This window comes from Crocodylus siamensis, chromosome 6 (assembly GCF_052110815.1).
Source record: "Crocodylus siamensis isolate JL-2025a chromosome 6, ASM5211081v1, whole genome shotgun sequence".
NCBI lineage: Eukaryota > Metazoa > Chordata > Crocodylia > Crocodylidae > Crocodylus > Crocodylus siamensis.
In genome coordinates this window covers 23,265,727-23,278,277 of record NC_143400.1, presented here as the reverse complement: position 1 = coordinate 23,278,277, position 12,551 = coordinate 23,265,727, and the positions used below count along the sequence as shown (strand labels likewise).

Below are 12,551 nucleotides of genomic sequence, written 5' to 3'. Positions count from 1 at the left end.
CAGGGACTCCAGATGTGGCCTCCCCAGTGCTGAATAGAGGGGAAGAATCACCTCGCTCAATGTGCTGATAGGGTCTGGGAGTACCAGGGTCAGTGGAGGGAAGGGGCTGCGGAGGGAGGGGGCTGAGGCAGGGGCAAAGAGGCCCCTGACTTCTTCCCTCTCCAGATTTATTTTCCCTGCTGTAGGAACGGGAGGGGGACAAAGTCAAGGCAAACCTCTGACAAGTACATCTGATCCCTGGGGAAATTCAGACATGTGTATCAATGGTCCGTGTATAGGAGCTAACTACTGGGGGGTTGTCTTCTATTTGAGGCCATCTTGCATTTGGGGGTCGTCTTGTATTCTGGGATCTTCTTGTATTATAGGTCATCTTATATTCAGGATCGTCTTGTATTTCTGGGGTCATCTTATATTCAAGGTAATCTTGTTTTCAGGGCCGTCTTGTATTTGGAGGTCATGTTGTATTCTGGGATCTTCTTGTATTCAGGGTTGTCTTGTATTTGGGGGTCGTCTTGTATTCAGGGTCACCTTGTATTGGAATTGCCTTGTTTCCAAGATCATCTTATATTCAGGGTCGTCTTGCATTTGGGGTTCATCTTGTTTTCGGGGGTCGTCTTGTATTCAGGGGTCTTCTTCTATTCAGAGTCATCTTGTATTTCAGGTTAACCTATATTTGGGGGTCGTCTTGTATTCAGGGTAACAAAGTGTTTGGGGGCATCTTGTTTTCAGGTTTATCTTGTATTCGGAGGTTATCTTGTATTCAGGGTCATCTTGTGTATGGGGGTTGTCTTGTTTTCAGGGTTGTTTTATGTTCAGAATCATCGTGTATTCAGGGTCATCTTGTATTTGGGGGTCGTCTTGCATTCTGGGGGTTGTCTTGTATTTAGGGGCCATCTTGTTTTTAGGGTTGTCTTGATTTATTTTAGGATCATCTTATATTCAGGGTCGTTTTGTATTCGAGTACATGAGATACAACATCAACTGGATCAACCCATATCTGGCCTCCATGGGCCCCTTTCTTCCCATCCCAGGGCTCTGGCAGCACCCAGATCCCCCCTGCTCCCATCAGGCCTGGGCTTGGGGGGGTGCCTTTGCCTATCTGTGTAACTGCAGGGGAGGTGGGGGGATTTTAACCTGCACCTTCCTGGCCTGGCTAGGGCAGGAGCCTCAGCTCCCAGCTGGGTGTGTGTAGGGGGAGGGGGGTAGTCATGTCCTATTGTGATGGGACTGATGTTGGCCAATGCCTGGGAGGGGAGACCCCTGCTGCCCCTCTTGGGAGACACCTTGACCCTACCCTTAACCCCTGCCCCCCCCAACACCAGCCAGTTCTCCCACCCCCTCCCCCAGCATAGGAACGAGAAACTCGCACAAGCTTGTTTCCATGACCTGCCCCGCCCCACCGTGCTGGGGGCGGGACTTTATTCAGCCAACTGGTTCCAAGGCATGGGGCACAACCGTGGACCTATGATTGCCAGGGGGATAATGCTGGTTGCCAAGGGAATGAAGCTGGTTGTTAGGGGACCAGATGCTAGTTGCCAGGGTGGTGGATGCTGGTTGCAAGGGGGGTGCAGCTGGTTGTTAGGGGAGTAGATGCTGGTTGGCAGGGGGATGGATGCTGGTTGCCAGGGGGATGGGTGCTGGTAGCCAGGGGAACAGTGCTGGTTGCCGTGGGAAGCTTCTGCACAGTTACTGCTCCCCAGGGACTGTGGGGATGGGAATGGGGGTGGAGGTAGGGGTGGGGGTGGGAGTGGAGCTGAGGCGGAGTGAGGGGGCAGGGCTGCACTCCGCCCTGCTGATGACCTCAGTGAAGACCCCGCTGACCTCATAGACTCCGACAGTGCTGATGCAGGCACTACGGGTGGCACAGCCCCCCAAGGCATAGCTGTAGTTGTAGCTGCCTGGAAGGGAGACACAGGAGGGGTAAGGGGGGGCCAAGGGATCCCCACTCCCAGGATTGGGCCCTGGAAGAGCCCTTCTGCTTTCTCCCCTGCCCCGCCCACCCCCACAGGCAGCATATTGGCAAGCAAAGGGTTAATGGCCCCAAATCCCCCCCAAAAGAGGGGACCTCTCCCACATCCCCCAAGACAGGATGGGGGGGTTGGGGGATGGACACCTGGGTTCTCTGGGAGGGAAGTGAGGCCTAGGGAGGAGAGCTGGGGGGCGGGGGGAGCCTGGACTCCTGGGTTCTCACCGACATGGATGGCACCAGCCACGTAGAGGCACTGGTCCTCGTGGTCCCGGCATGGGACCCTCTCCCTGGGCTTGCACGCGGGGCCCTCAACAGCACAGCCCGGGCACCAGCGCCCGGTCAGGACCCCGGGGGCCAGCGGCACTGCAACGGATGAAGAAACTGGGTCAGGCTGGGGGCAGCCAAGGAGGGCTCAGGGCTGGGGACGCCTGGGTTCCTCCAGCTCGGGGAGGTGAGTGGGGTGGGGGGGATCAATGCCGGCATGTGGGTTGTGGGGTGAGAGTGTGGGGTGGTAACAAGGACCCCAGACACCTGGGTCCTCCTCACCTCTTCATGGGGGGCTGAAAGCAGGGGGTGCTGGGATCCCAGACATCTGGGTTTCTTTCCTCCAGCTCCTGGATGGGAGTGGGGCTGGTGGGGGGTGAGCATGGGGGGTCTGGGAGCCTGAACACCTGAGGTCTGGGGGGATTCAGGGGCTGGATCCCAGACGCCTGAGTTCCCCGCCGACTCTGGGGAAGGGGTGGGGGGGTCCATACATTTCACGGCACCCTGGTTACAGCCATCGTGGGAGCAGCACACAGAGCCCCCCCGCAGGCGCAGGCTGGCACCAGCGCTGAGCGTGGAGGAGCGCGGGGGGCAGAGCGTCCTCGCCGTGCAGCCCTTGAAGGTGTCCACCTTCCCCGGCGTCCCTGGGTGGGCACAGACACGAGGGACTCAGCACTGCCCTGCCCCCAAACCCCCGCACCCAGGCATTATGGCATTAAAACCGGCATGAGAATATAAACAGTGCCTGGTGCAGCCCGATCCTGGCCGGAGGGGGTGGTATCGACATCACCCAGATCCCCCTGGGACCCCTGGACCTCCCTGATCTCTGCCTGGGGGGTCTGTACAGTGCACAAAGCACCCTGATCCTGGCTTGGGGGGGTCCAGACAGCCCCCCAACCCCTGATCCCTGCCTGTGGGGCCCCAATCCTGGCCCAACTCACCCCCAATGTTGGTCTCCGAGGTCAGGGTGAAGCAGGCATCCTGGGGGGGGGCGCAAGGCACCAGGGGCCCCGTGCACGTGAGGCCAGTGCCGTTGCAGCGATGGCAGCTCAGGGGGGAGCCTGAGGGGGCAGCAAGGGGTGAGGGTGGGGGGCTGGGAGCCCAGACTCCTGGGTTCTCTGGGGGGGACTAGGGGTGAGAGAGGAGGGGGGGCCCCGACACCTGGGTTCTCCAAGAGGAGAGAGGGGGTGAGAGTGGGGGGTCTGGCTGCCCGGATGCCTGGATCCTCTCCAGCTCTCAAGGGGCATTTGGGGGGTGGGGGAGGCAGATGCCTGGGTTCTCTGAGAGGGGTGTGGGGGCCTGGGGGTGAGAGCAGGGGTTCCTGGGCCCTCTCCAGCTCTCAGGGGGCAGTGGTGGTGGGGAAAGTCAGGGCTTTGAGAGCGCCCAGACACCTGGTTCTGCAGCAGGGGAGCGGGGTCCCTGGGAGCCCGGGCACCTGGGTTCCCTCCCAGACAGTGAGGGGAGGTCTCACCTGCACGCAGCAGGGCAGCAAGCAGCCCGAGTGCCAGTGGGGACAGCATGACGGCACTGGGGGCCCCGAGCCGCCCAGGGGCACTTATAGCTCCTGGAGCAGGGGGGTGGATCCGGGAAGCATCCGGGTGCAGGGCAGGAGCTGATGAACCCCCACCCCCAGCCCCCTGGAGCCCAGCCAGGCGCAGAGGCTGGCAGCCCGGACACCCGGGTTCTCTGCCCAGTCCAGGCGAGCGGGGAGGTGGGGGCTGGCTGGGGGCCCACGCACCTGCCAGGCTTGGCCATGTGTGCAGCTATTCAGGAGAGAGCCCAGGTGTCCTGGCTGCCTGCCTGATGCACACCCCACCCCAGAGGTGGAGGCTACTGGGACCCCAGCTCCCATCTCATTCAAGAGCTGGGAGGAACCCCAGCATCCGGGATCCCTGCTCCCCCGCTCCCACCTGCCGGGCTCCTGAGCTGGAAGGAAGCCAGGCACCGAGATCCCAGCCCCTGCGCTCTCGTCCCACTCCCATCCAAGAGCAGGAAGGAAGCCTTGCCTCCAGGATCTTGGCTCCCCCCACCCCATCTGCAGGCTCCAGCGCTGGAGAGAGCCCAGACGCCCAGGATCCCTGCTCCACGGCAGGGCCAGCACCCCTGGCGGCCCCACTCCCCTAGGCTGCCTTGGGGGGTTGTGGGCTGGGAGCCCAGACACTTGGGTTCTCGCCAGAGCAGGGAGAGGGCGGAGGGGGGAAAGCCAGGGGATCCACCGGTGCACCCAGAGGTGAAGCTGGGAAGGGCACAGGAGGAAGCGTGCGGGGTCTCCTGGGTTCGGAGCCCAGACACCTCGTTCTCAGCAGGGAGAGCGAGGTCGAGGGGAGTTAGGAGCGCAGATGCCTGGGTACTCGGGGGGAGTGGCGTCGAGGGGAGTTCGGAGCGTGAATGCCTGGGTTCTCAGCAGGAGGAGTGAGGTCGAGGGGAGTTAGGAGCATGGACTCCTAGGTTCTTGGTGGGGAGTGGGGGTAAGTGGAGTTAGGAGCGTGGATGCCTGGGTTCTTGGGGGGTAAGGTTGAGAGGAGTTAGGAGCGCAGACGCCTGCGTACTCAGCGGGGTAAGGAGCACAGAAACCTGGGTCCTCGGGGGGGGGTAAGGTTAAGTAGACTTAGGAGTACAAATCCTGGGTTTGTGGTGGGCGGTGGGGTCAAGGAGAGTTAAGAGCGCGGATGCCTGGGTTCCTAGGGGTGGTGGGGTCCAGGGGAGTTAGGGGCCCAGACCCCTGGGTTTATGGGGGCAGTGGGGTCCAGGGGAGTTAGGGGTGCAGACATCTGGGTTCATAGGGGTGGTGGGCTCCAGGGGAGTTAGGGGCGCGGATGCCTGGGTTCATGGGGGCGGCGGGGTCGAGGGGAGTTAGGGGCGCAGATGCCTGGGTCCTAGGGGGGGTAAGGTCAGGGGGAGTTAGGGGCCCGGACCCCTGGGTTCACGGAGGCGGCGGGGTCCAGGGAAGTAAGGGGCACGGACGCCTGGGTTCGTGGGGGCGGTGGGGTCCAGGGGAGTTAGGGGCCCGACCTGAGTTCACGGGGAGGGGTGGAGTGAGGCCTAAGGGGGGAGAGCAGCGGGTCGGGGATCCACGACGCCTGGGTCCCGGGTCCCGTCCAGCTGTGGTGGGGGAGCCATTGGTGCTTGTGAACATCTGTACACTCAAGCTAGGACTACAAGGTCGGCTGCACGATGACATCACGCTCCCCCGTCCCCCCGGTTATGACGTGTGAAGGCGTGATCTGACGTGGCAGGGTGTCGAAGTGACGTCACAGCCAGGCGGGGTGATGAGCGCAGCTTTTAGGGAGGCGGCGGGGAGCAGCGACAACACTTCATTCCCTAAAGACATCACCCCGCAGTGTGCATGTGCAGTAGGTGCACCCGTTAAGATGCATGCGCAGCGCCGAGGCGGGACAAGTGGCGCCCGCGGGAAAGGCTCTGCGCATGCCCACAGACTACTGGAGTAACTGGCGGAGCTCTGTTCATGCGCACGAGCCCGGAATCCGCCGCCGCGTCTGCGCAGAGCGCCACGAAGAACCCGGGTAACCATAGAGTTCCCGAGAGCGGCCCCGTAGCGGGGTTGGCTTCCGGGCCGGTCTAGAGTTTTGGTTCCGGGCCGGGAGGCGCCGACTGGACGGGACGATGCCGGAGATCGCGGTGCGGCACGTGGTGTCCGCCAGCAGCGCCGACCCGGTGCGGGGGAGAGGGGCAGTTCGAGGGGAAGAGGCCATTCTAGGGGAGCGTGGGGGTGGGAGGGGCCATTTTTGCATGCTGAGGGGGGGTAGGAGAGGCCATTCTTGGTGAGGGGGGGAATCTGGAAGGGACCGTTCAGGGGTGCTGCAGAGGGGGGTGAATTGGGAGAGATCGTTTGCGGGGGGATGGAAGGGACCATTCTAGAAGGGCTATTGGGGAGTGTTGGGGGGCAGGGATAGTTGGAAGAGACCATTCTGGGAGGGACCTTCGGGGGGATTGGAAGAGACCATTATGACATGGGAGCTGGGGGAGGCTAAGAGGGGTAGGAGAGACCATTGAGGGGGGATTGGAAGCAGCCATATTAGGGGAGGGGACGTGTAGTGGGCATGGATGAAACCATTTTAGGGCAGTGGGATCTGGAGAAGACCATTGGGGGGTGGCAGGGACTATTTTAGGTATTTCTGGAGGGGATCATTTGAAGTGGAGGACACTGGAAGAAACCATGCTGAGGGGAAATACTTTTGGGGGGAAGGGGGAGCTTGGGAGAGGCCATTTTGAGAGAATTTGGAGGAAGCCATGCTAGTGGGTGTTTGAAGAGAGTGGGAGGAACCATTGTGGGAGTCATGGGGTGTCATCCTTGAGGCACATGGAGTGGGATATCATTTTGAGCTGTAACATGCAGGGGTGGGACTTTAAGGGTCGTGCCCCCCATACTTACCCCCCACTTACGCCCCAGACCCACTGCGCTGAGAACCTGCTCCGACCCGACACCTACCGCAAGTGGAAGGCGGCACAGCCGGGAGAGAAGCAGATCTCAGTCATTCTGCAAGTGAGGACCCACAGCCCTGCGTTCCCTCAAGCTCTGGGTGGGGACCGGGGACCAGGGGGTTGAAGCGGGGGGGCTGGGAGCCCGGACACCTGGGTTCTCCAGGAAGGGAACCGTGCGGGTGGCGGCAGCCTTCACCCCCGTCCCAGGTCCAAACTGTCTCCCCTCCCCCACCACTGGGCAGTTTGAGAAGGAGGAGCAGATCCATGGCATTGACATCGGGAATGAGGGATCGGCCTTCGTGGAGGTGCTGGCTGGCAGCTCAGCCTCCCCCAGTGAGCAGGACTATGAGGTGAGAGCCCCCACTCCCCATATGAGAAAAGGGAATCGGGCAGGCACTGGGCACCTAAGAAACAGCGGCTGGCTGGGAGTTGTAGTCCTCCCTGGGATTGCAGTTCACCTTGTTTTCTAATGTGGGGGGGAGAGGGGGAGCCTGTCTTGGTCCCCCCCAAGCCCTTTCACCCTATAGGAACTGGACCAGAAGAAGGGGTTCTGATTGATCCCCATGAGCTTCATTTCCCCACCAGTTTCAATAGGACTAAGGGGAAGCTGCTCCCCCTTCCCCCACACGTGCGCACAGACACGCACACACACACTTAGGTGCTGGGTGGGAAGGGCTTGTGGCTGACTCCACTCCCCCCAGGTGCTCCTGGTCACCTCATCCTTCATGTCGCCGAGCGAGAGCCGCAGCGGGTCCAACCTGCACCGCGTGCGGCTCTTTGGGCCTGACAAGCTTGTGCGGGCAGCGGCCGAGCGGCGCTGGGACCGGGTCAAGATCATCTGCAGCCAGCCCTACAGCAAGGTGGGCCATGCTCCAACTGATTGGCTCCATCCCCCAGCCCGGCTGGTGCCCCTCACTCCTGACCTGCAGCCCCCTGCCCCGACCCAGCCCTGCCAGTGCCCCTCACTCCCAACCCATAGGCCCCACCTGCTCTGTCAGTGCGCCTGGGTCCATCTTTGCTGGAGGAAATGGGGTGTGCCTGCAGACCCAGATGCCTGCTTCTTTCCTGATGGCTTGTTTTCTCCCTCTGCCCCCCTCCCTCGCAACCCCAGACCCTGGCATACGGCTTGTCCTTTGTGAGGTTCCACTCGCCACCAGACAAGGACAGCCAATTGAAAGTGGCCTCGCTGGTGAGTGACAGCCTCTTGGCCCTACCCTGGCCCTGCTAGTGCCCCTCGCTCCTGACTCACAGCTCTCTGCCCTGCCGGTGCCCCTCACTCCCGACCCACACCGCTCGCAGAAGCTGACCAAACTCGGCCAGTTCAAGGTGAAGGACGAGGATGGCAGCTCCATGGCCCTGAGGCCAGGGGCCTTGTTCTTCAGCCGTGCCACCAAGGCCCCGCCCCCTGCCAGCGGTAGGTATCAGGGGAGGGGGTCTGGGAACACAGATGCCTGGGTTCTCTCTAGCTTCAGGAGGGGCGCAGGGGCTGTGGGGTGAGAGAGGAGGGCTCCAGACACCTGGGTTCTCTCCTCGTAGCCCCCGCAGCTGAAGCCCCTGGACCCAGCTATGCCACAGCCACGCTCCAGGCCAGTGCCGCCTCTCCCGAGAAACCCAGCACCAAGGCCTCACCCAAGGTATGGAGGGACCCAGGCATCCAGGTCAATCCTAGCCCGGGAAGCTTCTCTCACCTGAGGCTGAGTTGTGCTATCCTAGAGCCAGCTGCCTCCAGGGCAGTTGCACCCAGCTTGGCCCTCCCCAGGGCCAGCTCCCCCAGCACGATTACATCCCCTCCCAGAGCCAGCTACCCCAAGTGCCATTACCCTCAGCCCAATCCTCACACTAGCACATTACACCCAGCCTGGCCCCCCCAGCACCAGCTGCCTCCAGTACTGTTACACCCAGCCTGCCCTCCCCCTTCCCCAAACCAGCCCAGCTGCCCCCAGCTCTGTTGCATCCAGCCTGGCCCTCCCCAGAGCCAGTTGCCCCCAGCCCCCCTTGCTCCTCCCACAGGATCCAGCCCCTGCCAAGAGGAGGTTCGAGCTGGGCAAGGAGAAAGTGGCTCCCAGTGCCACCCAGAAACCAGAGCCCAAGGCCCCCAAGAAACCCAGGGGTGAGCCTGGGGTGGGACCCAGACGCTTGGGTTCTTCCTGGGGTGGGGGTGTTCCCAGGGGGTGGGGCTTTGCCCTGTGAATCCTTGTGAGGCTGCAATTGGCTCCTTGCAGGAGCAGCAATTGAGAGTCCTTGTTAACCCCTTCCTCTCTGTGTGCGTCTCCAGCTGTCTCCCTGGCTTCTGCGGCCCCCCCCACACCATCGTCCCGGAAACCACAGAAGGAGAGGGTGGGAACGGGGCCAGAGGCCTTTGAGCGGCTGCTGCAGGATGTGGTGCTGGTGCTGAGCGGGTTCCAGAACCCCTTCCGCGCCGAGCTGCGGGACCAGGCGCTGGCCATGGGTGCCCGGTACCGGCCCGACTGGACCCCCGACAGCACTCACCTCATGTAAGTCCTTGGTAGGGGTCCATGGACCTGGGTGTCCAACTCCCCCTGTGCTCACCCCACAGCCCTTGCACTGCCCAGAAAACCCAGGTGTCTGGACCCCGCTGCTCACTGCACAAGGGAGAACCAAGTACCTTGGGCTCCCAACCCCTGCCCCCCCCACCCACACACACCCACATACACGGGAGAACCCAGGTGTCAGGGCTCCCAGCCTCCCCTCAAAAGGGAGAACCCAGGCACCTGGACCCCTTGCCCTTCCTTTAGATGGGGGAGGAACCCAGGTGTCTGAGCCCCCACACCCCTTTTTGCCCCCTCAGCTGTGCCTTTGCCAACACCCCCAAGTACAGCCAGGTGAAGCGCCTGGGGGGCACCATCCTGCGCAAGGAGTGGGTACTGGACTGCCACCGCACCCGGCGCCGTCTGCCCATCAAGCGGTGAGAGGGGTGGGGCCTGGTGTAGAAGGGGTTAAATGGGGAGAGGGTTAATAGGAGTGGGGGCAATTAGTTTTCCTCCCCCCCCAGGTACCTGATGGACAGGGACGCATCATCCAGCAGTGAGGAAGGGAGTGAGGATGAGGTCTCCCCTGGCCAGGTAGGCCCGGATGCCTGGGTTCTCTGCAGCTCCTCGGGGAGGGGGAGGGGGGGCCTAGATACCTGGGTCCCCTCTAGCTCCCCTCTGCCTCTGCCCCACAGGGAGCTGAGGACCCCCGCCTACAGCGGCCGGACCCACCTGGGGACGAAGCAGAGCCCAGCACCTCTCAGACCTGCCCAGAACATGACGGGCACTTAGGTGGGTGCAGGACCCAGGCGTCTGCCCCCGTCTCTCTCCCCACTGCCTGTTCTCATCCCATAGATCCCTCTCCCCTCCTAGAGCTGGAGAGAACCCAGGCGTCTAGGCTCACCTCCCCCTGACCCCAGCTGGAGGGAACCCAGGCATCCTGCCCTGACCTCTTTCTCCCGCCATGAGCCCTTGCAGTGCATTAGGTTCAGCTTTTTTCTCCTCGTTTCTGCACCCCCCACCCCAGGTTTGAGTGATGGCAGCGAGGACGAATCGGGGGACACAGACGATGAGCTGCGCAGGTGGGGACAGGAGCCTGGAGCAGTGATCCTGGACACCTGGGTTCTCTCTTCATTTGTGGGGGGGGCGGTACCTGGGTTCTCTCTTCGTTGGGGCGGGGCGGGGCGGGGCGGTACCTGGGTTCTCTGTCCCCATTTCTAACTCCCCCAGGGTGGAGGAGGAGCACCGCAAGAAGCAGCAGGGGGGTCGGGACCCTGGTGACAACCCCAATGATGACCCCTATGGTGGCTCCACTGACGAGAACACGGAGGACGAGGGGCAGAGCCCGGGTGACCAGCCAATCCCGGAGCTGCCTGGTAGGCTGAGGGGTGGGGTTTGGGGTGCCCCTAGGGGGCACTAATCTCAGTGGGAGGGGCACTCGTTTCAGTGGGGGGCTAATCCAGATTAAGAGAGATACTGGATGCCCTGCATTAGGGGATTTTAATCCAAATTAGTTTGACCCCACCGCTTTGTTTTGTGGGGTGGGTCAGCTGCCCTGGGTTAAGGGGGCATTTTTTGGCTAGGCTGGGGCAATTCAGCCCCCCACCCTGGCCTAATTTGCCCCCCACACCAAGATTATTATCCTCCAACTGAGTTTACTGTTCTCCCACTGAGGTTATTGTCTCCCACACTGACACTACTGCCCCCCCTCCCCAGACTTCTTCGTGGGCAAGGGCTTCTTCCTCTACGGCGAGTTCCCGGCCCGTGAGCGCCGCCTGCTGACGCGCTACATCACGGCCTTCAATGGGTGAGTGGCCCAGATACCTGAGTTTCCTATGGTTGGGGGGCGGGGAGAAGCCCAGAGGCCTGGGCTCCCTTGCAGGGGGTTGGACTCAGGCTCCCCTCCCCCTCCCAGGGAGCTGGAGGACTACATGAATGACCGTGTCAACTACGTTGTCACTGTGCAGGATTGGGACCAGGCCTTCGAGGAGGTGAGTGGGTGCTGGGTTCCCTTCTGCTCCAGGAGTGGGGAGGGGCTGTCCTGGACTCCTGTGCCCCTAACGTGTGTGTGTACCCTGCCAGGCGCTGCATGCCCATGCCGGCCTGGCCTTTGTGCGCCCACGCTGGATCTTCGCCTGCGGCCGGCGCCGCCGCTTGGTCCCTCACCAGCCATTCGCCGTGGGGCCCTGCGCCTAAGTGATGGGCTGGGGCTAAGGTCAACCATGACCCCTCCTAGTGGGGTTGGGGCCATCTGATCCCCAAGGAGGGGGTTTACCCCCCCTTCTCTGGCTTGTCTTGTACCCAGACCCCGGGGTCTGCCAGCTGCCACCTGGATGCCTGGGTTGCGTGCATCTCTTAGTGTCCTGGATGCCTGACAGGATGTCTGGCTGTTCCCCCTCCAAAGTCTGGGTTTGCTAGAACAGGCCGGGCTGTGGTGGCTTTGTGCCTAAGGGATTTGGTGGGGGGTGCTTCTCATGGGTCCCCGATGCCCGGGTCCCGTGTGCCCACTGCCTCCAGGATCCAAGGCTGGATGGATTTGGGGGGGATCACTTCACCCCCCACTTTGGGGGGCAGTTACTGTTTTTTTCTAAATTAAATTCAGTTGTAGTGAACCTGGCAGCAGTGTCATGATGGGGCTGTGGGTCAGGAGTGAAGGGCACTAGGATGCCTGGGTTCTCTTCCCCCAGACAGGAGCAGAGCTAGGTCGTCAAGGGGAGTGGGGGGCAACACCCCAGTGGCTGCAGCTTGGCCTGGATGGGACCAAGCCCCTGTTGGGGGGTGGAGCATGAGCCCCCCCCTTGCACAAATAGTCCACCCCATGCCGTAACAGCAGCTCTCTATGGTGGCTGGCACAGGACAAACATTGCTGAGCCTAGGTGTCTGGGTCCACGGCTTGCCCCATGCCTGGACACATGGGTTCACGCTCCCGGCTGCAGGCAGGGCCTGCCTTGCTGGGCTCCCTGTGGGATGTGGGTGCCCTGGACCGGCTCTGAGCTGCACCAGGGTTCCTGGGCGGGGCGGGCAATGCTCCCTCTAAGGTTTAGCAATCCTGGCTGGGAGCGCACAGGTATCTCGGTGTGCCCACCTCTCCCCCCTCCTGCAGTAGCCTGGGCCTGGGTTGGGGCAGGGGTCGAGCAGTCAGCGCTCCCTTACTACAGCCCTGGACCCACTTCCTCCACTGTCCCCCTAAGGGTTAAGGCAGCCCAGCCCCACCTATTTACTGAGAGCCAATCAGGAGCATGGGAGTGTCGGTTGTTTGCAGATTTAAAGGAGCCGTGTTCTACCACATCCTCTCAATGATTGGGGGTGGTCTCAGACCCCTGGGTTCCCAGCCCACCTTGGTTGAGGGATAGACTGGATGCTGAGTGGGTTCCCTGTCCCACCCA

General features: G+C 62.1%; 2 protein-coding genes across 4 annotated transcripts; one reads left to right on the top strand and one right to left on the bottom strand.

Moving 5' to 3' along the window:
• Positions 1–1,373: 1,373 nt before the first annotated feature.
• LOC149861676 (uncharacterized) lies at positions 1,374–5,564 on the bottom strand. Its single transcript, XM_090053794.1, has 7 exons — positions 5,463–5,564; positions 5,149–5,245; positions 4,144–4,632; positions 3,175–3,294; positions 2,725–2,877; positions 2,192–2,332; positions 1,374–1,898 (listed from the first exon to the last, which is right to left on the bottom strand). Exons 1-7 carry the CDS (start codon positions 5,562–5,564, stop codon positions 1,687–1,689), a joined length of 1,314 nt encoding a protein of 437 aa, XP_089909920.1. The 3' UTR covers positions 1,374–1,686.
• Positions 5,565–5,731: 167 nt separating this feature from the next.
• Positions 5,732–12,443, top strand: XRCC1 (X-ray repair cross complementing 1). Of its 3 annotated transcripts, none has more exons than XM_090051433.1 (17): positions 5,742–5,908; positions 6,645–6,737; positions 6,919–7,026; positions 7,378–7,536; positions 7,788–7,865; positions 7,976–8,090; positions 8,213–8,310; positions 8,687–8,786; positions 8,952–9,171; positions 9,486–9,602; positions 9,690–9,759; positions 9,837–9,957; positions 10,193–10,247; positions 10,396–10,541; positions 10,882–10,972; positions 11,081–11,156; positions 11,248–12,443. In XM_090051433.1, exons 1-17 carry the CDS (start codon positions 5,858–5,860, stop codon positions 11,359–11,361), a joined length of 1,812 nt encoding a protein of 603 aa, XP_089907559.1. In that variant the 5' UTR covers positions 5,742–5,857; the 3' UTR covers positions 11,362–12,443. The 3 variants fall into 3 exon arrangements, with proteins under 3 accessions (XP_089907561.1, XP_089907559.1, XP_089907560.1); XM_090051434.1 differs by having other exon boundaries at positions 5,749–5,908; positions 9,861–9,957; positions 11,248–12,405; XM_090051435.1 differs by lacking the exon at positions 7,788–7,865 and having other exon boundaries at positions 5,732–5,908; positions 7,928–8,090.
• Positions 12,444–12,551: the final 108 nt, after the last annotated feature.